The 26276-nt window shown below is 39.3% G+C and overlaps 3 protein-coding genes across 3 annotated transcripts; 1 reads left to right on the top strand and 2 right to left on the bottom strand.

Moving 5' to 3' along the window:
- Positions 1–1039: 1039 nt before the first annotated feature.
- On the bottom strand, positions 1040–4525 carry cxcl19 (chemokine (C-X-C motif) ligand 19). Its single transcript, XM_039822855.1, has 3 exons — positions 4086–4525; positions 2262–2397; positions 1040–1667 (listed from the first exon to the last, which is right to left on the bottom strand). The coding sequence occupies exons 1-3, from the start codon at positions 4135–4137 to the stop codon at positions 1535–1537; spliced, it is 321 nt and encodes a 106-aa protein (XP_039678789.1). The 5' UTR covers positions 4138–4525; the 3' UTR covers positions 1040–1534.
- Positions 4526–7632: 3107 nt separating this feature from the next.
- Positions 7633–11342, bottom strand: LOC120573250 (C-X-C motif chemokine 2-like). The gene is made up of 4 exons (XM_039822854.1): positions 10174–11342; positions 9863–9971; positions 8483–8563; positions 7633–8278 (listed from the first exon to the last, which is right to left on the bottom strand). Exons 1-4 carry the CDS (start codon positions 10349–10351, stop codon positions 8167–8169), a joined length of 480 nt encoding a protein of 159 aa, XP_039678788.1. The 5' UTR covers positions 10352–11342; the 3' UTR covers positions 7633–8166.
- A 4969-nt stretch (positions 11343–16311) lies between these two features.
- LOC120573249 (protein mono-ADP-ribosyltransferase PARP14-like) lies at positions 16312–26021 on the top strand. Its single transcript, XM_039822852.1, has 14 exons — positions 16312–16574; positions 16686–16804; positions 17070–18590; positions 18676–18912; positions 19418–19642; positions 19729–19783; positions 19949–20095; positions 22283–22345; positions 22433–22609; positions 22699–22881; positions 22998–23633; positions 23892–24028; positions 24357–24537; positions 25301–26021. The coding sequence occupies exons 1-14, from the start codon at positions 16403–16405 to the stop codon at positions 25585–25587; spliced, it is 4140 nt and encodes a 1379-aa protein (XP_039678786.1). The 5' UTR covers positions 16312–16402; the 3' UTR covers positions 25588–26021.
- Positions 26022–26276: the final 255 nt, after the last annotated feature.

The following is a 26276-nucleotide window of genomic DNA, read 5'->3' as shown; positions in this document are numbered from 1 at the left end:
TTCCAGAACATTCTAATCTAATTGTCCCTAATAGCAAAGAAAACAGTGTATCAGTGCAAAGCATTTCTTCATTGCATGAAGCAAGTGTATATGTGGTTGCAATACCTTCCTCATCAGCTTTTGGACTCAGTCAATCAGAGGGATAAGTGTTGTTCTCTGTCTGAGGTGGTTTTGCTATTTCTTCGGGCAGTTACGAAGAACACATTTGGACATTGAGTCCTTGCAGTACAAACACGGGTCTGGGTCGTAGGGCTCATCATTTTGTCCACGGTACCCGCCTTGGTCTCCTCTGGCTCGACCACGTCCTTCATGACTGCGGCCTTTTCTGGGTCCACGCTCCATATGTTGCACCACCTCTTGTAACATGCAGACAGACACTTTTTCATATGATACCACCTCCTCACCCACACTGAGTGGCCCAAAAGCATGTGTCTGCTGTGAATGAATGGGAGCTACCAAAGAAAAAAGGAAATATCTTGAAACAGTGAATGTGGTATGTGGATGTTCAAACACATCCATGTATTAATGTTCCTGAGTAACACCAGGGGCCTGAAGTTATCAACACCTGATCCTACACTGAAGTTTTTTATCCGTAACCTGTGATCACCAAACTCTGTCTAGTGATGCGAGCAAATAAGCTGTACCTGTTTGAACAGGTACAACACTCTCTGTTAAAGTACACACAGATTAACTGATAAAGTTATCTGGAAGTCTCCCACCATGCAGCCAACGGTTAGAAAACGACATATCACGGGAAGTGCACAAAACTCTGGCATGGCAGGCAAATGTAATCTGTATCTGGATACCACAACTGGATAAGAACAAAACGCGGGTTAATGCAAGGTGTAAATGTAGTCTTGTTATTGTACATTTGTTTTATGCATCTTATGTTTAAGTTTGTGCATCTTCTGTTGGCTGCAAAATGCTGTTGAAGTTTATTAAAACGCTAAGTGTTCAACAGTGTATTTCTACAAATATGTGGCAACAGGCTTCACATCCAGAGCAAAGCAGGTTTGAATGGAAGACACAACACATTTTGCTTTTTAAACATATATTTGTTTTCTTTTAAGCCTCACATTGGATATATGGATAGTGGTTTAACAAAGCAAATGATATGTTGGAGAAGCTCCACACAGTATTACATAGTGTGACAGATTTCATGCTACATTCATCTGCTACTTCTTCATCTGGTCATACAACCAAACTTTCTACACAGAGTAACAATTAACATATTAGTGTCACACTTGAATGTATGAGCGCAATTAAATATCTTACCCAAGTCTTACAACTACTTCCTTAACATAATCACACACATCTGTTTTTATGTGCTCTAACACATAGTCAATATAAGTCCAGAATCAATGTTACTTAGAAATGTTTAAGAAAATATTAACAATAACAACAGAAAAGTTATTTAAGTTACACAAATTGGGTTAAATGTTATTTATTAAAGTAAAACATCATGGCTCATAGTTGCAGAAAGACATGTTTCAACAGCTTCAATTGCAACATGTTTTTAATTTGTATCATGGTATTATCCTCGATTCTTGGGAAGTGCTTCTCCTCCATTCTGATGCAGTTGTTTCTCAAGAACAAAGTGAATAAGCTTCTTCACCCAGGAGGACCGAGGGTTCAGGCACACTTTCTCCCCATTCACCAGTCCAGCTCTGGGTCAAAAGAAAAGTACCACAATTAGGGCCAGGATTGAAAAGCAACCAAACTTCTTAATTTATTAAATATTAAATATATTAAATATTCTATATACACAATCATCTAAATTCTGTCTCAAAGGCAAGGCAATTTCATTTGTAAAGTTCAATAACAAGGTTATTCAAAGTGCTTTACATGAGACAATTTGTTTTAAAGAATTGTCTTTCACTTTTTATGTACAATTAACGGTTTAATTTTATATCATGTAAATGGTATCTCCCAATATAATGATCTAAATAGTGTTTCATATGGAAAAGCTAAATCCCTTTTATTAAACCTTTAGACCATTAGAAAACTAAAAAACTTCCCAGAAACAATACCGAGGACATGAGTGCCCTGGATCCCTGGATTTATATATTGATTTTTATATCACTGTAAATGTAATCTCTTTTGGGAGAAAATCAGCAATTTGAAGACATCACTTTGGGCTCTGGGTAACTGTAACAAGTGACAATGAAAATAGTTGTTACTTTCTTCCTTCTAATAATATAAAATTGTTATGATTTGCGTGATTACTTTGATTATACAGTCGTTAATATGAGAGCACTTACATGACTTCTATATCCGGGCAGTGGGGCCCTTCAGGGACGAGCTTGATGCTCCTCAGATTGTCTGGAGGGATGATCCTCGACTCCACCTGAAGGCACCGGCAGTGTGTGTTGTAGTCTCTACTGATTGGTGGCATTCCTATCGTCAGATTTTAAGCAGACAAACGTATCACATCAGCTTCTCACTCATGGCAGACTTTTTCTGAAATGAAACGTATTGTTTTGATACACTAACAGCTCCCAGAAATGTAACCATCTCTGGTGTTTTTACATTATCAGCTCGACAGTGATAAATGTTGTGGTTTACATAGACCACTTTGTGTTTATGCAATCTGTTCAGCTCAAACATTGACACTGCAAAGTATGCATTTCCAACAACTCACATGTGAAGGAAGAAACTGAGATAAGGCGTTCCCCCTCCTTTAGTAAATGCAAAACCACTGCATCTTCCCCTTCCTTGTTTGACTTTAATGGGAACTTGGCATGGTCTCAGTGTGATGGTGTAACACCTGATGTGTATGTGTTCATTAATCCATGAATCAAATACTGACAAGGCAACTTTCTAACTGCAGGCTTTCATCAGAACCAGCAGCCTTGGTATTGTGACATTGTTACAATGGGCACTTCCCTCTTTTCTCCCCCAGTCATCTTCCTGTTCACTACAACGTACATTCTCAAGTCATGATGCGAAAAGGTCACTGAAGGCTGAAAAGTTTGGCGGAGTTACGGTAATATAGAGCCGTTGGTTCAACATTCCATAGGTAATACATAAGTGAACACCATGGCTGCATTTTTTTTTTTGCCTACGTTACCTTCAGTGGTGGAATGTAGCTGTAGTAGTTAAGTACAATTTTGATAAATAATAAAAAGTTACTTAGCAGATAAGATTGTACATACAAAACAGATTATCATATAACTAAATATATTATATATATAAAAAAAATAATATATAAAAATGTTAAATTGTTATTAACAATACATACCGTTCTTCTCACAGACTAACGCATCATTAACACTATTTAATATTATCATATATAACAATAAAACATCAAACAAGATCATTCTGCTAAATAAGTACTTTTCTTACATTTTGGCGGTAATACTTACATATGTACTTGCACGTAAGTAAAATTTCCAATGCAGGACTTTTACTAATGGAGTAGTTTTACACTGTGGTTTTGCAAATTTTCCTCAACTAAAGGATCTGAGTACTTCTTCCATTTCTGGTTACGTTATTTTGGTGTGGTAATGCAACACAGGCTTTTTTAAGATCCGCGAACACTGTAAAATATAATGCAACGATAAAACAATAAACAATAAGAGCTGACATGATGTTAATGTGATGGAACAGTAGCAAGTTTCAAGTCCCTGCAAACTGATTGTCATACAACACGTTTTGTTTTTATAGTAACCTGCAAAAATACAGATATAATGATTTATATTTCATGCAATAAGTGGTGAAATGATTGCTATGCTTCTCAAGGGAACATTCACAATACAGGAAAGTACAAGGGATTTATTCTTGCTTTAAAGTAAATCACACATTGCAGTTCCCCTTTGCCAACTGGTTTATCTCGAATAATTTACTTGCTTTAGGGCTTTGACAGCGTGTTTCACATCCTTAATTTAATTAAAATACTGTTTCCAGATTGACGATTATCTATTCTGGAATGAGTAGAGCTCTGCAGGAAACCCATCAGTATCCAGAGTTATTTACGAGCAAATTAATCACCCTTCACCAACCCACTTTATTCCAAATGCCTAATGTTTAGTATGTCACCATTACAGAAGAATGTTAATTCACAAATCGTGTAGTAGTGCTCTTACCGTAAACAAGGACGGGCAGGGTCACAAACATAAGCAGGATGCAGAGCTTCATCTTGTTTGTGCTAGTTTACTTGTAGAAGCAGTTGCCTGTTAAATTCTTCAACTCAGACAGATATCATACAGCTGTTGCGACTGTTTATATACATTCCGATGTCCAATATTTACACATCAATCATGTGCGCTTCGTGAACTTAGCCACAAAAAAAAACCCAGTTTGTATATATGTGTGTGTGTGCGCGCATGTTGGTTTCACTTTGGTGCATTCACATGTGCAGCAGAAGGTAGTCATGGGACGATGAGTTCAGGGACAGACAAGAGGCCCTGGAGGTTAAGACACGCCATGTTTGCGGTTGGCAATCAGAGAAATTAGTCATACAGACAGAGCATGTTTGTCTTGACAATCAGCCAACAGATTCATTTCTCTTCTGCAGAAGTATTCATCACGGTTTTCTCCCTGACTGAAAGAGGATAATGATCAAAAGATACATTTCTGTAAACAAACACAGTTTCACCTGTGGCTACTGCACACATGACGTATATGTGAGGTTGTGTTGTTGTCTTTTGTCCTGGGGTCTTTATCAGACCCTGTATATACGTACAGCACAATAGAGTTACTATGTGAGTTCATCAGTGTTGTATTTTTGGTGTTAGTATGCAGTGTTTCCCCTAGGTTAGTCACTCCACATAAAACACTAATTTACATCACTTCAAGCAATCTTCACAGAAAACGGTTTTAACTGAATAATTTCTGGTCCAGGTCAGCTAAAAACACTAAGAAAGAACACTTGAACAGCATTAACCGTCATTTACACTGTTTCAATCAATTTGTTTTGAGGTTAAACTGACACCAAAATAAAGACTTGTTAAAAGTCTTTTTCTCTCTTAGTTTTGCTAATTAGTCAAGAGGTTGAAATTCAACATAATTATCTGTTCATCAAGTATCAGTGACATATAATTTACTTAATGACCAAGATAGCAGCTAAAATCATCTTTTTAAATGACAAAGCGCTTTCAGACATTCCTTGAGAAATATTACTCCCTTATGATTAAAGGCATGTGTCTTTGTCAGACGTTGGGGTCATAAATGTGGGATAAAAGTGGTGTGAAGCCTCAAGGCCACATGACTGTAAGAAATTAAATGGCGTATTACAGTATGACTTGGCAAAATTGTACTCTTTTGAAAAACAACCTTAAGGGGACTTTTTAAACCATATAGAAACCATTTTACAACCACAAGCACAGAATGAACACAATATTGCCTACACTATAAATTAGGGAATTAATTAAAAGTGTAAATACCACAATACCCCTGACAATGTGAAGTCATTTTACTGTTACACAACTGTTAACTGATCCAGGACAGTACTTGAATCCTAAGAAGCTGTCATGAGCTAACATTGAATAGAAAACATGAAAGCAGTATCTGTAATATTTCTAATAGTTCTCTTCTAATTTACCAGCTTGTTTTTGTCTACAGATAACATGTGACTTTGTTACTTACTTACTGATTACAGGCCACAGTGAAGCAAGAGGATAGAGGGCTGCGGGGGCTGTACAGAAACCTGTTTAGCAGCAGATACGTTTTATCAGTGTTATTGCAATAATATTGTAACAGAGGGTGTCAGTGATGATTTATGACTTCAGTTCTTTTTCTGTGAAAGAGAAACAGAACCTGCATTCCCACAGTAACATATATATTCTTAGCCATTCTAGCAGCATGGCTCTATGAATAGTGGTGTTGGTCAGTCGGTCCCCCACTTTGGTCCTTACTGAAATAGTTCAATAAGTACTGGAGGAATTGTCATTACATTTTTGTTACAGACATTCATGGTCCCCAGAGGATGAATCCTAATGACTTTGGTGATGGCCTGATTTTTCCTCAAGCACCACCACCAGGTTTACTCTTTTTTTCTGGTTGAGTGAAATGTCTTGACAACTTAAATTTGGTATCCACATCCTCCTCAGGTTCAATTGCAATCAAATTGTTGATCCCGATTTTTTTTATCAAACACCATCAACTGGTCTTAATTCCAGTGTTTTGATTCATGACTGAATGATTATGACTGGAATGCTGACCAGGAGCAGTGCTGGTGCCGTGGCAGAATTGGACCGAGTGACGGAACTGGGTTCAGCAGCCTCTATGGACATCATGGCAGAGATGAAAAGACCGAAGAGAACGTTGACGGAGAAAGCTAATTAGAGAAAAGGAGAGTGACCGAGCAAGAGTATATCTTAGAAGGAAATCGCATAAGTAATGTAATCAACAAATGCTTCTGCACAGCTGTCCATATTTACAACGGTGTGCTAAATTGCAAAAAATAATGTTACACAATGTTTCTTTAAAGGTCCCATGAAATGGTGCTCTTTGGATGCTTTTATATAGACCTTAGTGGTCCCCTAATACTGTATCTGAAGTCTCTTTCCCAAAATTCAGCCAGGATACCCAGGGCTCGGTTTACACCTATCACCATTTCTAGCCACTGGGGGACCATAGGCAGGCTGGGGGAACGCATGTTAATGTTAAAAAAACCTCATAAAGTGACATTTTCATGCCATGGGACCTTTAAGATAGAGAACATGGTTAACATTATACCTGCTTAACATCAGCATGTTAGCACACAGACATAGCTGTAGACTCGGTCTTGTTTAGGTTCTGGCTCCATCCTTTAGTTTTAAAATGGTGGTTTCTATAAGTTTTTTGATTACTGACCATATATACTTGCACCTTAGTCTGTTTGCATAATTACACCTTGCAGTTTATGTTGCAAATACTAATAACAATTAGTGCATCTAGAGGATGAAGTTGCTAATATGTCACTAGCTGCTTTGAACTGGCTGTTTCAAAAGAAATTTCCAAAATGTTAGTTTTATTTTACCATCACATGTCAAAAGTCAGTATTGTACATTATGATTTCAGCCTGAAAAATAAAAAAAACTGGGCACACTTAGAGTATAACGTATGAATAAATACACATTTGTTTGTAATAAAAAAAGATAAAGAAATAGCTTCAAATTACAAAAACAAATAATGCTTTAAAGGTCCCATGACATGGTGCTCTTTGGATGCTTTTATATAGACCTTAGTGGTCCCCTAATACTGTATCTGAAGTCTCTTTCCCGAAATTCAGCCTTGGTGCAGAATTACAACCACTAGAGCCAGTCCCACAATGAGCTTTCCTTAGGATGTGCCATTTTTGTGTCTCTAGCTATTGAGGAAGAGAGAGGGCGGGGCAAGGTGGAGGGTGGGGGTGTGGCCTTGACCAACTGCCACTTTTCTCGTTTGAAAGCCATGATGTCTCTCTCCCATGGGTTGGCCAAATTCTCTGGGTGGGCAAAGCAGAGAAAGGGGAGGTAACCTTGATCCTTATGACCTCATAACAAGCAAGATTCCAGAACGGTCCATCTGAGCTCTCATTTTCTCAAAGGCAGAGTGGGATACCCAGGGCTCGGTTTACACTTATCACCATTTCAAGCTGGAGGAACACATATTAATGTTAAAAAACCTCATAAAGTGAAATTTTCATGCCATGGGACCTTTAACATAAAAAAAGCTCACTTTTACCATCATTTCTTTCATGACTGACCTTCACATTATTATCTGCCAGCTTGAATTACAACATGACCAAGTCTTTTACAAAATATTGAAAGACGATGATTTACTTCTAAAATCACAGTAGTGTGGACACATACGATACAATTAGTAGTAGTTAAAAAACAAACACATTAACCGTGGATCAAATCTTAAGGCAGGTATTTTAGGGTGGAAATACAATAGTCTTATCAGCATACTTAAATCACACTTCATACATGCATCTGTTTACCCTGAAGAATATTCTGGCTTCACAAACTGTCTACTAAATGTGGCCATCCTCAGTCATGGCTGCTGGAGTATTAACTTTTAGCTTCCAGTGAGCAACACTCAAAACAAATGAAGTGAAACAATTTCACTTGTTTCAGCAAGTGCCTGGGTTTGATTTTGTAGAAACAAGCGGGAACTAATAGCAACCATACCCTTACCCTTTGGGAAGGTGTACAAATTAGATACCTCTGTTTAATTGCAACGATGATAAACACATTTGCATTATGATGATGCTGGCGTTGCTGTAGCTGACACTGTAGCTGACACTGTGGCTGATGCTGTGGTTGTTTTGGGGCTGGTGATATTCTTCTTAGCAGCACGGACCACCATCTGCCTGTAAAGAAAGCATATCATGTTTAACCTTTGACATTTTAATCATCTGAAACAGTGGTTTCCAGCTTTTTTTAATTGTGACCCCTTAAATGTAGTAATGTCTACTTGTCTCTTCTCTCTCATCTAATTAAATACATATTAGCTTACACTGTGTCGAAACGATGGCTAATGAAAGCACACCATTTCAAAAAAGCTTTGGACTTACATTTTTATTGTCTGCAGGACTGCTTGGGTGAAGCGTGAACTGGGGTCAAGACACCGTAAGGTTTTATCTTTCAGTACGGCACTGTAGGAGAAAGAGAAAGCTTTAAAAGGTCCCATGGCATGAAAATGTCACTTTATGAGGTTTTTTAACATTAATATGTGTTCCCCCAGCCTGTCTTTGGTCCCCCAGTGGCTAGAAATGGTGATAGGTGTAAACCGAGCCCTGGGTATCCTGCTCTGCCTTTGAGAAAATGAAAGCTCAGATGGGCCGTTCTGGAATCTTGCTCCTTATGAGGTCATAAGGAGCAAGATTACCTCCCCTTTCTCTGGTTTGCCCGCCCAGAGAATTTGGTCCACCCATGAGAGAGAGACATCATGGCTTTCAAACGAGCAAAGTGGCAGTTGGTCAAGGCCACACCCCCACCCTCCACCTTGCCCCGGCGCCCCCCCTCTCTCCTCCTCAATAGCTACAGACACAAATGGCACATCCTAAGGAAAGCTCATTGTGGGACTAGCCAGACTGATCTCATAAAGCGGCGTATTTATGACACGCCAATCCGTATGCCATTTTGGCGTGTTACCAAGACGCATAATTGCTTTTTATTGTGTTTATCAACGCAATTCGCCCGCCATTGACCTACATTAAGAGTGAATTTTCGCCGTAGCGAGTAGTATAAAGGGATGTAAGTCAGTGGATGGGTAAAACACAGGACTTTCACCCAGGAGAACCGGGATCACGCTCGCGTGTGGTGATTTTCAGCCATTTTTCTTTTTTGAAGCCTTCCCCAATGTTTCTTTCCTAAACCCAACTGTTTATTGTTTTCCTAAGCATGTTTTTGTCATTTTCTTCTGTGGTTTTGCTGCTTTTTTGTGTTACTAAAGCCTTTCCCAGTGTTCTTTCCCTAAACCCAACCTTTTAATTTTCTTTTTTTTTTACACCCGTGTGACATTGTTCTCGCGATAGTACGTCACATTCTCGCAATAACAAGCAGCGTGGCGAAGCCACGTGGCGTGTATGTTTACATCTGCTGTATACAGCGTAGACATACACGTGGATAGCTCAAAATGCGTACAGATAACACAGCATTTGGCTTTAGGAAAGTGGCATGGATGTTTACACAAAGTCATGATGCCATGTTGGACTGGCTCTAGTGGCAATTAATTCTGCACCAAGACTGAATTTTGGGAAAGAGACTTCAGATACAGTATTAGGGGACCACTAAGGTCTATATAAAAGCATCCAAAGAGCACCATGTCATGGGACCTTTAATGTAAAACAACTTTCTACACAACACTTACAAATTACAGTCATTAGAAAATCAACATTAAAAACAGAAAAATAAAAAAACTACATTTTGCTCATGTTACTGCAGACACTTACATTACTTCTTTTTTGTTGCAGTATGGACGAGGCGGATACTCCTTGACATCAGCGATGAGAGAGGGGTCAACAGACCTGCTGCTTTTTATACACTGGCATTGCAAAATAGCTGCAAAAATTGAGACAGTTTAACATTCTCAGTTTAAATAATCTATGTAACAGCAACAGTTTCACCTCTCATGTAAAGATATATATATATATATATATATATATATATATATATATAAATAAATGCATACATATATATATACATATAAATGCAGAAATACAGCAAAAAAGCTTTCCACAATCCTATAAATTAACACACTTACCCATTGAAGTGTAAGTGATACAGCAGGCCAGGACAATGATGCACTGGATTGAAGTATTCATCCTCGTCTTAAATGATGCAGACTCCTTGTATCTCACAAACTGAAGCAAAGCCTTTCGTTTTTGCAGTCCTCTACTCAGATTTGAAGAGTCCTCCCGTGCTGATACTGTGAGACCCATGTTTTCTGCAACTTCCTTTTATACTCTCAGTTAAAGTGAAAATTTTTCCTAAGAAATGGGTTTGCAGGCCCCCCCATCTCTGTTTCCCCACTCTGATACTCAAGCTTTTGTAATCCATCCTTTTAAAGACTTCCTGTGTGTCGAGAAACACGTTGAGTCATATTTACCCCTAAGGGTGGCATCTTCTTTATCAATGCTGCAATTTGACATGATTTGAACTCCCACTCTGAAATGCCATCTCTTATGAGTCACTTTTGCACAAAAAATATTGCTACTGCAGAGCTCTTGTCAGATCCTTCTCTGGTCACCTGTATATTTGTTCAGGATTTCTCTACTATACATGGTTTTTATAATACATAACTCTTATCTCATGTCTAGACAATAAAGCACTGACTTCCCCACTGCTTACAGGTGGTGTAAAATATTTATATTGGCACTCAGTTTACAGCACTCAGCTGCTGATAGAAGATGGATGTAAATGACCTGCATAAATATTCACGCCTCCAAAAAATGAAAATAAAGGAAGCTTTTTCAGACCTTTGGACAGATATCTTTCTTTCTCCCTTGGAACTCAAAATGTTTACAACAGGGATTATTTAAAATACAAGTTGAACTCGTCTCTTAGAAGGGATCAGGCATTTTCGTACGGTACCTTTATTGTAATTACCTGTTATGCTCTTTCTCATCTGATGGAGTTTGCTCAGTTGTCATGAAGATACCACAGTTGTCATCACATTACCTTGGAATGGAGTTTTGGTCACGTGATAACAGGTGATCGTATATGGGGACCCCCGTTGACAGCTGAACAAATTCCATCTGCTGAGGATGACTGCAAAATGTGATGGAAAGCACTGGAAAAAGTGAGTAAATGGACCTTGGGTAAAGATATTCTTTTTGTCTAACTAATACACATTTTTAACACTGCATTGCTAAATGGCTTGTGGCCATTCATCTTAATAGCACTCTGGACATGGACATTATTTTTGTTCAATGAGAATTTAAAAAATGGAAATGAATTAATAAATACAAATTTGTCTGAATAGCATATGTCTTTTCACAATTTAAAGGAACCATGAATTGAGATAGAAAGTTAGGAGAATGTCTTCAATACACTGTAAATGGGTTACGGCACTATGGCAATGTAACCCTATCTGTCAGGCTGCAAGCCCCAGCAAAGTCTGACTCTGCGTTGTGCTTATTTAGGATGTTGGATATACCAGGGCACGTGGCAGGGACAGGGAAAACAGGTGTCCAAATGGTGGCTGAGACATGCAAAACCTTCGTCATTTATTGAGCCTTTTGGAAAACAAAGAGAATATGACCTCCGGTGGCTGCGGAGGGTCAAAAAGGCTCAGTTCTACGGCAAGCCAAACAGAAAGGGAGAACTCAAAATAAAACAAGGGTGCCATCTGCTGGCCAATGTAGAACACTTCCTTAAAGTAATAACAAATCAGAAGTAGGATATTCAGCTCATAAATCATGACACAGCTCTTCTGTACATTATAGTACATTTGGCACTTTTAATAATAAAAAGTATCAGTATTGATATTGAAGTCGAATTTTTGTGCCATTGCTGTCCTCTACTGCAACATGGCATCATGACTTTGTGTAAACATACACGCCACTTTCCTAAAGCCAAATGGCGTGTTATCTGTACGCATTTTGAGCTATCCACGTGTATATCTACGCTGTATATACAGCGGATGTAAACATACCAACCTCCCTTCGCAGACTTATGTCCTTTCATACTACTCGCTACGGCGAAAATTCCGAACAGCGTTGATAAACATGCTAAAAAGCGATTATGCGTCTTGATAACACGCAAAAACGGCATACGAATTGGCGTGTCATACATACGCCACTTTATGAGAACAGTCTGTCTACTGTGCTTCCCTCCTCACCTCATGTAAACTGATTGAACTTACTGAGCACACTACACCCACCACATTCCTTAGACCTACAAGTTGTTAACTCAAACACAAGACTACAGGTCTGGGCAAGACAGATCTTGTGTTTTGCATGTTACTTGCAATGAAAAAGCAGAAAGGTTTTCTGAAGAACTGCAGTAGTGGACAGTTACAGGCAGGGAATTATGTCAGCCAGGAGACGTGTAATCTTTCAATTATATCAGTTGCTTCATCAAATTAATTCTTTAGTACACCTCGGGATGTTTCTTATTTCGTTTTAAAAATGTGTGAAGCTCTGTAATGTTTGGTAATATAGTACTGAAAATCATTCAAATCAATTATAAAATAACATGTTGCTGCTTGCTTCTTGGCTTCAGTTGTAGTCTAAACACAACTAAAAGTGTAGTATATTAGTCAGAATAAAAAGGAAAGATTACTGCACAATCAAAGAACTTAGAGAATAACCATCCCGTGATTGAGTCATTTCTAAACTTCTCTGCTTATCGGAAGTGTAGTCAGCTCATTTTCCGAGCAGACAAATGCTGTATATTCTCAACAAAATCCAAATAAGAAAAAAAATATGTAAGTTTCTAAGGAAAAGCTATGATGAGGAGGGAGACAACAGGGAACTCAAATACACCCTAAATGTTCCTCTGGTTGGTCCATGCGAGTATATCACTGCCAGACATCTCATAAATTACACTAAACATGAATAGGACTGAGCTTTTATTGCTTTAGTGGAGGGGAAGTATGCATAAGACCTGTCCGTCATCACTGACAACACTGTGTTGATGCCAGCTTGTACAGCAAGGAACCTGGGTGTGACCCTTGACGAGCCAACAATCAATGCCCTTTTTCTGCCTAGAGGACCTTTGGACACCCCTTAAGTCTGCCACAGGCTAAAAACCCACCTTTTCAGACTGAACCTCAACACCAGATGCTAACACTTATTAATAATTAATTAAAAAAAAATAATAATAATAAACAGCCGAACGAGCGTCACAAGTTTCGTGTGGATTGCATTTACTGTGGCAGAGATATTGCAATTGCAAATTTCCCATTGAAATGCATTGAGTTATTGGCCAAAACAAATAAACGTTGCTTATAGCGCCCCCTAAAGGCTGATATACGCCAAATTTGGTACAGAGCATCGTAGTGGGATGTTGAAAAAGGATCTCAAGTCCTTTGCTGATAACATTTAATTTGGCAGAGACATGATAAAGTTAGTGTTTAGTAGCTAGCTAGGAAAATTTGTTTTTCGTCGTCAAATGCGCATACTTTAACGTAGCAAAATTCCTTGAGTAACTTTTGGTCAGGTCCATCTGGAGATGCTATCTACCAGATTTTGTGCAGATCGGTCGCACGGCCTAGGACGAGTTCGAAAAAGTTGGTTTTGCGCATTGCGCGATATCGCGAGTGGTCCAAATGTGTAATTTTTGGTAGGTGTGGTCCATGACCCATTGTCTATCTACCCTGTAAATTTAAAGTTGTTCACATTAGTGTAAGTAGTAAATTTAGACTTGGGTCACATAGGCCACGCCCACTTTGACCCCTCAGTACCCCACTCTAGGGTTGGCATCAGGAGTGTCCCTAGATGGTACCCATCAAATTTAGCAAAAATCGGATGAGCCGTTCATGAGATATAAACTTTTTGTACTTTTGTATTTTCGTAAAACGCGTGGGGGACCTTCAGAGGGTCATGTCAAAGAAGAAACTAAAGTTTGGCGTTGATAGCATTTATTTTGGCCGAGATATGGCAAAGTTGGTATTTTCATAGTTAGCTACACAAATTAATTTGTGCGTAATATGCGCAATTTTTATCCTATAAAAATTATTTTTATTAACTTTTTGTCAGGCCCATCTGTAGATACTACCTGCCAAATTTTGTGCCAATCGGTCTCACGGTCTAGGAGGAGATCGAAAAAGTAGGTTTTTGATAAATCTTGATTTTTCACGCATAAAAGTCTAGGCGGAAATGGGCGTGGCCTATATCACGTGATTCAGTTTGATCCAGGGAAAGCTTAGATGTATGGTTTTTGAATGTCAGATGTATGGTGTGAGATTATAGGGCCAAATGCATTTTTTCTGCTATAGCGCCACCTAGTGGTGGAAGTGGGTCAATTTTTGCGCCTGAGGTCCTTGAGTTTTGGACCAGTCCTGAAAGTGGCAACCCCCCACCATGTACGGTTTAGGCTGTAGTCAGAGTTTTAGGCGGAGAAGAAAAATAAAAATAATCCATAGAAAAACAATAGGGTTCCACAGCCCGAGTCTGAGCTACCGCCGGTTCTTGCAGACTCGGGCGTGGAACCCTAAAAACAACATATGAACAAGGTCTTGGTTTAGAGCAATAACAAAAAAAATCATCTAATGATCATTATCTTGGCAACAGTGTGTGTGTGTCATATTTAGGACCTAGTCACTGCTATTTTCTGAGCTTTCAACTGCATCTCACAGTCTTCATCAGCGTATGGAACTGGCTTAGTTGTAATAGCTTTACCTAAGGTCTTGGTCATGTGTGCGTGGGTGAGGTGTGGGGGTGTTGAATGTGAATGACCTGCTTAGCATTACCTCTATTTGCTGATGAATACTGTGAGATCCAGTTGAAAGCTCTAACAAAAGCTGATATGTGGACCTTTGAATTGAGGCTAGTTTGCCACACATAACTCCAAATTGTTTGTTTAGCAGAGATGCACTTACAAAAAATTAAAAATAACTGTGAATGTGTGAACACAATAATTACTTAAATACTGGTTATCCACATAAAGCAAAACTAACACAAAAACATGACGAACCTCAATTTTCCTTGGATTTGTGCAAATAACTGGATCTGTTTATCATCTTCTGTAGAAATTGTGCTGTTAATGTGACTATATGAGTTTGTAAAGGTCTATTGTTTGGCAGGCTGTTTTATAGTTGCCAGTCTATCAGTAGAGTTTTTAGTCTAAGTAGGACATCTAGTGGTTTGGTGCTGTATAGATGCAGGATGTCAGTTTTACTCCAGAACTTCTTGTTGTCCTTTTTGGTTTTTATTTTTTTATGGTGAAACTCCTGCACACTGTCTAATATTAAGATAAATTGAATGCCACCGTTTCAGTACTAGACCTTCATCCGGCAAAACATTTCTTATGGTGTGAAATCCCAACATACTAAATTGAGGAACTATCAGAAACCATTGATGTCAGGACTCAGGAGATAACACTGCCCATATCTCTCTCCCCCTCATCTACTATCTGTTATCAAATACACAAACACATAAAATGCCTAAAACAAAACAATTGTCGTTACCCTCATTATTGGTTGAATAATTGTCCTTATGATACCTATTTACTGTATATACATCATTATTCTTATCCCCATTATACCTTTTATCACTATCACTATCATGATTCATGTACAATGAGGCAGAAATGCTGTGTTTCATTTTGGGCGTGTGCATTTGCCAACACCCAATATAAATATGGGGGAAAAAAATGCTTTCAGTACTTGGATTGAAACTAAATTAAAGCAGCTAAGGTGCCTTTTACTGAGGAGCTAGGGGATGCACAGTTGCCATACTAGATGAGAAACTTTTCCTTCAAGTTCAGAATTTGAGGTAAAATGGAAGAATATCGACACCAATTGTTCTTTGAAGCAAAATAACTTATGGGCATCATTTAGGGGAAAGAAAATCATTAAACGGTGCCCAGAATTTTTTTCTGCTAATTTGAGGATCTGAAGGATCATCTCTCTAAAGTTTAGAGGGATGAGAGAAGGGGGGTTTCAGCAGCAGCAGCAGCAGCAGCAGGCAGCTGGTTTCTTCAAACAAGCTCAGACAAATCCACTGCCCATTGTTAGTTTAGGATTTAAATGTCATCATATGAAACCAAAGTGTGCGAAATAGTGTCATCATCATAATTGATGGAATAGTTACCCTTACATCACTACATTACAGTACCACTGACTATGGTACGGTAAAAGTAAACATTAACTATGTAGGTCATTGGGTGTGTCTATTTGCAAACATGGAATCATGAGGTGAGGTGAAGGGAGTTAAGTGAAAGTGAAACTAACAAATTCAGATGAGATTGTTCACATAAGAGCCATGGTGGTGTACTAAGAAGTGCCATACTTATTAAAGGTTTTTACGTTGAGAACTGTAGGTAAAATGGATGAATACCAACATCCGTTGTTCTTTGAAGCAAAAGATCTGACTGACAGAGACGAGGAGAAAATCAGGAGGCACTTTCAAAAAAGACGGGATTCTGGGGGAGGGGATTGTGGAAGGATTGAAAAGGCTGGAGGCAACACCTATAAAATCTGTTTCAAGGAAAAAGAAGGTAAGGAATCCCATTTAGTTAAAATGAGTTATAGATAGAATACACTTTGCAGTTCTAGTTGAAATGTAGGATTTTGTTGAAACCTTGGACTTTATGTTTTTTTTTTTACAGACCAGGAAAGGGTTTTGCAGAGGAAGTTTCACAGTATCTCCCTTCCTTGTGGAGAACTACGTCTGACTGTGAGCCGAACTAATTCACCACTTGATCAGCCATCCACTAGTCAATCACAGGTGAGCAAACATTGCTCAGGAAACTTTGCTGATGCTTTTATGATAACAGTAAACACACAATCACAAACGTTAGAGCCAAAGAATCCGGCCAGACCAGTTTGGGGGGGGATTTCTGAGCACATTCAAGCTCTGATAATCAAAATGGTGTAGTGTAGGCTGATTATATATATCTTTAAGATGTGTTTTGTAATTTATAGATTATAACATGTCATTTACTAGATTTACATTGCTATAAAATAATTATTTACTTACTTTTCTTCTTTAGACATTCACAAAAGCAAACACAAAAGGCCTTGAGAAGATTTTCCAGCTGGATATCTTCCTCCTGTATTTCCTGAGAGACAACCTTAAAGCACATAAAGTCTTACAGAAGCAACTCTCTTCTATCGGCTGCACAGTGGAGTTGGATTTTGATAAGGAGGAGGCAGTGGTTCGGGGGGATATTGAGAAGGGGCCTGGAGGAGCCTTTGGTGCTGCAGAGAAATGGGAGATACAGGTGGACAGGGTCTTCATCGGTCTTACGGAGACCTACCTTTGCTATCATATGGTTGAGCCAAAACAAATCAAAATCCTACTGCAGAACCCTTCCTTGGTGACCGACGATATCAAAGTGTACCAAGAGAGTGGCTATGCTGTGGTTGTGGGAGAAGTTGAGGCTGTAAAAGAGAGGATTGCAATCCTGGAGAAGAGCCTGCCAACCCGGAAGGAATTACCAATTGTGAAGAAGAAATTCAAACTGGTAGAAGAAGAGTTTAGTAGAGAAATGCGTACACATTACCCAGATGTTAAAATCGTATTAGGCAGCGGTGTGATCATCTTGGAGGGCCCTGACAAGGAGGTGCAGTCAGGAGCTACGAAACTTGATGAACTAATCAAAAATGTAAAGGAAAAGAGAGTTAAGCTCTGCCCAGCTTTAATGACCTTTATAACATCCAGCGGTGCCATCTCAAAATACCAGGCTCGCTTCCAGCAGAGCCTCAGAAATCCTGTTTCCCTAGAGGTGGTGTCAGATCTAGTCCTGTCCAGTTTGTCCTCTGATGCCCTGGATGAGGCTGAGGCAGCAGTGCAGAGAGATCTTACTGTGGCCAATGTGCCGTTGCAGGGAGCTGCAGCTGTACCTCCAGATCTAGACAGAGTGAAGGAAATCCTAATTAAAGCCAAGAACAAGGCAAACTCTCAAGAGCTCAGAGTGGATGTCAGCTTCATCCCAGGAACCGCAACCATCAAGGTACAACTCGTGGGCTACAGTGAAAATGTGAACAAGCTCAAAGAGGTTCTGCATGACTACCAGATGAACCAAGTCGGGACACAAGAAGTGCTGAACCTACCGCATCCTGAACTGCTTGACTGTTTTGATAAAATCTTAGGACTGATTGGCATGAAGCAAACCAAGGTGACCTTAAAAGCCTCACATTGGCCATACCCTTGTGTGCTTGTGTCTGGTCCCCGTTGTCTGGTCCAGGAGACCCAGCAGGCTCTAATCTCAGCACTAGCCAGTCTGACAACAGACACTCTGGTTCTAGATGGACCGGGGGCTCAGCGGTACTTCCAAGCAGAGGGTAAAGTAGGCAAGGAGCTGGTCGAGACCTCCTGTCAGGTTATTGTCAGGGAACAGCAAGGTGTGCACTCCTCAAATGCAAAAATTAAACCACGAAGCATCACCTGCCCCAGCACCAGCAGCTTCACAGTCCAACCCATGCCCAGATTGCGCAGCAGCACTGCTGGAAGTATTGTGGTCAACAAGACAAGTCTGAAGATCAGCCTTGGCAGTTTGGTGGATGAGCAGGTTCGACATTTGCTATTCTACTCTATATTACATAATACAGCAACAATGCAACCACTGGCATTGATATTTTATATTATTTCCACAGGTGCATGTGTTGGTGGTTCCCATGCTCAACAGACAGCTAACTTCTACTAATATTGGTAAATGCCTGTTGAATAAAGCCGGGAACGCAATCAAGTCAAAGTTTGAGTTTATGGCAGCGAATTGTACCCTCGTCCCTGGTGATGTTCTGCAGGTTGATGCGCCTCCATCTCTGGGCTGCTCCAAGCTCTTCTTCATTGAGTGCTTGCCATGGGATGGAGTCAGAGGGCAGAGTGTGCAGGTAAAGTAAAATACTTCAAAAGAGAAAATACTATGGGTGAGGGCAAAAGACGAGTTCAAATTAAAGGTCCACTTACTGACATAAAACCAATGTAGTGGACTTCATAGCCGCAGAATAGAAATATTGTTTTTGCATTTAAATGCCAGGAATCTTGATGATTCTAATTGAGGATTTTAATGTACAACACTTGCTTCAGGCAGAATCTTAACAGAAAATGCTATTGGTTGACTAAAACCTCAGTGGTTGGATCGAAAAAGAATGACTATGACATTCATGATGTTAAGGCGGGAGTATGCTTGAAACAAGCTAGTTTATACGTTTCTCCTCAATGGCACTTTTTTTCGGGAGACTTCAGTCAAAACTTTCTTCAATCATAATTAAGTTAAGCTCTACAAAACTCCAATTTATGTTATGTTAGTTTTCTTCACACATTTTAGAAAGCAATGTTGAATGAAGGAGTACCTTTTGAAAACACTAGAGGAAATGTCTTATTTTTGTTTTGCAGGTGCTTGGTAATGGGCTGAAAAAGTGTTTGGACCTCTGTGTACAGCTGGGCTTGTGCTCAGTGGCCTTTCCAGTTATCGGACCTGGATTTGTTTTAAAATACCCACTGAGAGAAGCCATTCAAGTGCTGACTGAGAACATTCGCCAGTTTGGATTATCTGCATGCTCTGGGTCTCTCTCCACCATCCACATCGTCATTAAACCAGACTATCCTGACTCTGAGGAGGTGACTATCAACAACTGGTTTGTAAGATCCATGCATGCATGGTTTATTGATGACAAAGTGTTTAATGGTGGCATTCTTATTTACAGTGCTACCATGATGTCAACAGACACCTCAGCTCAAATATGAACCAAGGAGGCCAAGGTAAACTGCTAAGACTACTTAGAATTACTGTTAATTACAAAAACAACACATTTGTAACCTTTAAAACATTGTTTTAACTAACATTAGCAATTTCATATTTCACCATTGACACTTCTCAGAATAAATATCAGACAAATACGAAATAAATTGTGTTATTTCTCTTAGCAATCTTCAGGTCCCTCACTAGTGATCTTGATGACATCACAATGACAGTGGGAAGCGGGGTTAAACTACAGCTGGTGTTTGGGGACATCACTAATGAGGTTACAGATGCTGTTGTGAACTCGACCGACTATGTTAACTTTCAAAACGGTAAGTGAGAACTGATGGAGGCCTAAAAAAAGCTGGTCACCAGCAGGTCAATGCTTTCATTTATTCATTTATGATGGATTGGTACAAAATTCGGTACCTACTCATGATTCACAGTTGATGTATCCTATGACTTGGTGAGCCCTTACTTTTCCTTTAGTGCCACCATGAGGTTGACAATTTTATGATTCTGTTATTGTTACTATTGCATTCATTACCGTGAAATTAAGTACACACTGTCATGTATGCATGTTTCCTACTGGATGAATAATAGGTTTGGTGATCCCTTAACCTTTTATGCCGGCACAATCATCTGATCAACATTTACCAGTATTTGTTCAATACTTTTGTTTAGTTTTTTAGGTCAGAAGCCATACAAAACATTTTCAATATGGCAAAACGGCAGCTCACAACATTAATACCATCATCAATTATATGTGCTATAAAACTATTATAAATTGTAGCCAGCACATATCAACCACTTTCCCTAGACACCCATCGCTATCAACGGTCTATCATTTTAATGGTTATCAAGTAAACATACGTGACAAGAGCTGGCACACACACTAAAGATGGCAAAATGCACAATTTGTACGAACAATAATACTAAGGTCCTTAACTGACAGCTAATAATCAGGTTAAATAAATATGTACTCACCAGTCCCAGCCTCTAACGTTAGTTCCCATGGAGCCAGCAGAGCCAGGTAACATTAGCTGGTCCTCAGGTGTGTCTTTAAGCTGACATAAAGCACGAAAAACTCCGGTCGCATGCAGCCGATATGAGCGGCGCCGCCACGAAATGTCATAGAGATACGTAACAGCTTGAATAAATCCGGGAAAGCATCCTGGCCTAATAGCACAAGTGCATCACGCATGTTGTTGCTAGTAGTCTTGCATTGCCAGATCTTCCTCTGTTGCTAACCCCAGTTTTCTTCTTACTAAATGGCGCTTTGCCAGGTGAAGTTCAGCAGACACATTATCGTCACTTATTCTATCTTTCTGCATCACTGTCAACTTCCACCTTCACTAGTTTTAGCGTACCATACAGCGCACAAATAGGCTATAGGCTACTTGTTAAGTTTTGTTTAGCTAGCTAACTACCGTAATTCATCCAAACTGGGATAGTACTGCCAGAGAATGTCTAATAAGGGGAGAACTTCCACTCTCGGGAAAATTCCAGGTTGGTACAATGGGGCTTAATAGGGAGTGAGATAGGGAGTGAACAGGCTCTCCATAGACAGGCTCTGGTACTGCCAAACCTGAGCCAAGCGCGTGAGCTTTGAGCAACCAATCAGAAGACGGGTTCAACAATAGGGGTCAGGGGGCAACATGGGTCGATTTTGCATGAAATTACTAGAAATATATATATTTTTTTAAATGAGGAAATTTTTAGAGGGTCCTTGGACCTTTTGGGGGGAGCTCGAGCGCCCCCTTGCCACCGCGCGTGCTTTGGTTGGGAATTATTTGAAACCCTTATGTTTACAGTCTATTTGTAAAACTAATGGCATTACCATCAGCCTCAGCTTTACTTAGTGTTAACTGCTGATTAGTGGATATATTATATGTTTCCATGCTGAAATTAGCATTTAGCTGAAAATACAGCCTCACAGCTGTCTACATGGCTGTCAGAGATGGATGAAGATTAGGATTTAGGATTTTTATAGCAATATCAGAGTGTAAAATATTTACAAGTGAAGGTCCTGCTTTTTAAAATCTTACCTAAGACTACAAATGTATTATCATCAAAATATAGCCATTAAAGTACCAAAAGTAGCCTACTTATTATGCAAAATGAAGCATTTTAGAATTATTATATATTACTGGATTATAATTAGTAATTTGTTAACGTGTTCATAACTTTAATGTTGCAGCTGGTTAAGGTGCAGCTAATTTTAGTTAACCTACTTTGTATACTGCTGGGTAGTTTAATCCATAATAATATATCATCATTTATTAGTTTATTTATACTTTGTATTAAAAACCTGTATCTGCAAAGTAACTATAAAATAAATGCAGTTGAGTAAAAAATACTTGCCTCCAAAATATATTGGAGTAGAAGTATAATGTAGCAAACAATGGAAATATACAAGCAAAGTATTGTATTTAAGTACTGTACTTCAGTAAATTTAATTTTCATTATAGTTTAGTTTCATTTGACCACTGATTATAAATATAATCTTTATTCTACAGATGGTGTGTGCAAAGACATCTTAACTCTAGCTGGACCAGAGGTGGAGGCTGAACTCAGAGCAGGTGAGAAAAGAGGACCAGCTTGACATTTATCAAGCAATACACACTTACAGCGTCTCACTCATCTCGTCTGTGTTGTTTTGAGCGTAGCAAAAGCGAATCGAGGAGACATTTTTGTGTCCCAGGCTGGACTGTTCACCTGTGAAGCCATTTTCCATGTCTGTGGGGAAAAGGATGCTGTCATCATCCAACAACTGGTGTGTCGCATTGTTGAATATTGTGAATCGTACGAGTTGAAGTCTGTCGCCATTCCTGCCATTTGTGCTGGTGAGTCTTTGGACTTTTGCAACGCCTAAATGTCAATTTTGTAGTCAGATTTAATTCTGCTAGTAATATTCTGCATTCTGTGTGTGCAGGAGCTGGTGGGTTGGACCCTGGTATTGTGGCAAGTGCCATCCTCCAAGGGATCAAGGCAGCCACGTCGTCCACTCCTCTTTACTGTCTCACTGACATCCGCCTCGTCCTGATTAAGATCAATGTCTTCTTGGCTTTTAAAGATGAAGCAATGCAAATGTTTTCCACTGCTGTAATCAACAAAGGTGATTCACAAACAGCGTTCGTCTTTAGTGGTTGCTTAGAATTTGTCTCTTATATCAAAATGATCTTATTTTCTTGGGAATTGTCACTGATTGTTATTGTTTTACCTACCTTGCAGTGCCAGTACCTCAGTTGCCTCATGTAGTACTACAACAACAACAACAGCCCCCTTCGTCTGTGAGCGCAGACCTAAGCATCCTCCCTATTAGCTCTGCAAGTCAGCAGTCCGTGTTCCTGTTCTTGGGTCTCTCCAGAAAGGATGTTGACGATGCCATGACAAAGCTGAAGGATCTGTATCAGGCTCAATGCTCCACTCAAACCTTCAAAAAGGAAGAGCTGGAAGGCCTCACCCAGGACGACATGCAGATTCTGATGCAGCTGGTGGAGACTCAGGGTCTGTACGTGCAGAAGGACCAGTCTGGCCAGGGCACCTTAACAGTGAGTGGGTTAAAAGATGGGGTCAACCAGGTGATGCAACGGATTAACACCTGTCTGCACGGTTCCCTCAGAAGAGAGGTGAGAGTCAGAGAGGAGGATGATCTGTACAACCGTGTGTCTTGGTGCATCCTGGGACATAGTGGCAACTGGGAGAGACTACCCAAAACAGCAAATCACAACCTGGAGAATAATGATGTAGCAGGAGGGATAGTGGATGCACAAAACATCCAGTGGAGTGTAAATCTGCAGAGGATGGAGGCCACGGGACCATTACTTGGGCACACGGCGAAGCTGAAACGACTTGAGAATCTTTCAGGTGAGAAGATAGTTTTGAGATGTTACAAAAACTTTCAGGACATTTAATTAAGACCATATAATATTTTTATATATAATATATAACTTACTTTATTTTCCTTACTACATACAATAATGCTTCTCTGTTTACAGCAATGGTAAAAATCAAAATGCATAACAGCATTTTGTAATGGTATACATTTAGTTTTGGGGAAAAAAAGCACATTTACACTGAATTTCTAACAATTTTCTATCCATTTTGTCCTACAATTTCTTTTAGACTTCACTCTTCCTCTGTACTGGGACAACATGGCTGCCGGTGAAACTTTGAAGGTGGTTGCACTGCAGCAGGCGTCTGCAGAATACCGGACAGTGAAGGAGGCCTTCAAACGAACTGTCCCCAAGACTGTTTTGAAGGTAGGCAGCTTTCACTGGAAGATAAGCCTACATTTTATTGTCTGTAGACATGGAGTGCACAACATTTCATTTTGGCACCCTCCAGTTTAGATCATCTATAAAAATATAACTCTTTTGTTATCTTACATTTTATATCTAACTTTTATATCTCACATTGTTACATTTCACTAGAATTGTTTTTTGTATGATTTCATGTGGCAAATCAAATTGATTGATTGATATCTTTATATGGTCCTAGTGTAATTGCATAATATCTGCATTGTACTTGAAAAGAGTCTAGATTAGACAGAATTTGGCAGCTCATTATTTTCTTTTCTTTTCTTGATAGATCGAGCGCGTGCAGAATGTCCATCTGCGACGCGCCTATGAAGGGCAGAAGAAGCACCTTTCTGATAAAAACAATCAGCCGGGAGGAGCAGGTGAAAAGCTTCTGTATCACGGGACGACCCACGACAACTCCAACTCTATCATGAAAAACGGGTTCAACAGGCGCTTTTCTGGGCAGAATGGTAAAGATGTAGTAGTCATTGCTTCAGCAGTGTATGATCTGGTCCAAAATAATGCCACATTTTGAATGCAGGACCTGTTAAGGGGGAGTTGAGAGGGGAAAATATTTGTTGACAGAGGGACTAGCTATTGGTTATTAATAATTCCTAGTTGGTGATAGAGAGTGGGATTTAGCCCACATTGAGGACTCTGAGATCATGAATTTGTGGACACCTGGGTTTTACATTCTACAGTTGACTCTTACACATGTAGGTACTTTACAGACTGACTCTACAACACAAAAACGACTTTCAGGTAGGGCAATAAAAGATGACAATATTTTATAAGAAAGTTTTACGGACTTTCCTTTTGGTGTATGGTTGTAATTACAGGGGGTTATGTTTGCATTAGGAGGATCTGGAATGAGGACCTCAGTATCTCTAAAATCCTGATTGAAAGCAACTACACTGACATTTATTTCTGTGAAGAACTTCTCCTCTGAGACTGTCATTCGGAGTCTGTCCTCAAAAGAAAAATGAATGAATGAATAACTTATTCCAAGGCTTAAAATGACTCGTATACACTTTCCTGACAAGCAAGCTCTTTAGTTTTAGAGTACAAAAGTGTCTGACGTTTACACCAGTAACCAGTTAGCATCTTGTCTACTAAGAACAGTTTATTAAACCATGATTATAATTATCTTAGCCAAGTAGTTTTAGTTGCCCAAACCTGTGGTTTAGCTACGTGAGGACTTGTTGTTAATTCCATATTTCCTCTTATTCTCAGCAACTGCATACGGTCACGGAACCTACTTTGCGGTAAACGCCAACTACTCAGCCCAACCCATGTACTCCAAGCCAGCTGCTGATGGTTCCGCGTTAATGTTCGTGGCCCTCGTCCTGACAGGAATCTACACTCTGGGCCAAAGCAACATGAGGGTCCCTCCTCCTCGCAGTGACCAGCAGCCTCATGACCGCTTCGACAGTGTGGTGGACAAAATAGACAACCCCAACATGTATGTTGTGTTCCATGATAACCAAGCGTACCCAGACTATCTTATCACCTTTAAATGACTATGAGGGAGAAATTATGAATTTTCCACAGTGCGAGTTTGTAAGTCTAGAAATATACAGAAAGTCTTCAGAATAAAGTAAAAGATAAGCTTTAGATTAGTTATATTTTTGGGTATGTTTACTTAAAGTTATGGTTGCAGTTATGTAATAGTATGTTTGAGAGTAGGCTAAGTAAAATGAAATTTGAACATAAATATACATGTAAATCTTTAGTAGTTGATGTTGAAGTGAAAGTTCTCAGAATTGTTCCCCAGTATACAGTATGTCAAACTTAACTTTAACTGCCTGGGTGGGCACAAGGCTGGTTCTCCAGGAATGAGGATGTTTTGCTGTTGCACTTTAGTTTTTTTAGATGACAAGATGTACTGTTTACAGCTTTTGAAATCATAGCTAAAATGCCAATCATCTAAGCATTAATAAAATGTGTCAAATCATTTATGGTGTCTCTATGAAGTTTTAGACTTTTGTTGCTCATGAAGTAATGATGGCACTATGACAACTGGTTATAACCACACTGACATCATCATTTATTGTCACAAAATTATGCAGTTGTTAGTCTTTTATTTGGTTAACATTGGCATTTGTTCTCGTACAAAGAATAAATGGTAAGAAACAGATTTTATAGATAGATATAAAGAGGTGGAAAAAGCTCTTTATGGTACTCAAGGAAAAACATTGATACTCAAGTT

The sequence above is a fragment of the Perca fluviatilis genome, chromosome 14, assembly GCF_010015445.1.
Source record: "Perca fluviatilis chromosome 14, GENO_Pfluv_1.0, whole genome shotgun sequence".
Classification (NCBI taxonomy): domain Eukaryota; kingdom Metazoa; phylum Chordata; class Actinopteri; order Perciformes; family Percidae; genus Perca; species Perca fluviatilis.
The sequence above is the reverse complement of the archived record's forward strand: the minus strand, read 5'-3'. Positions and strand labels throughout refer to the sequence as shown.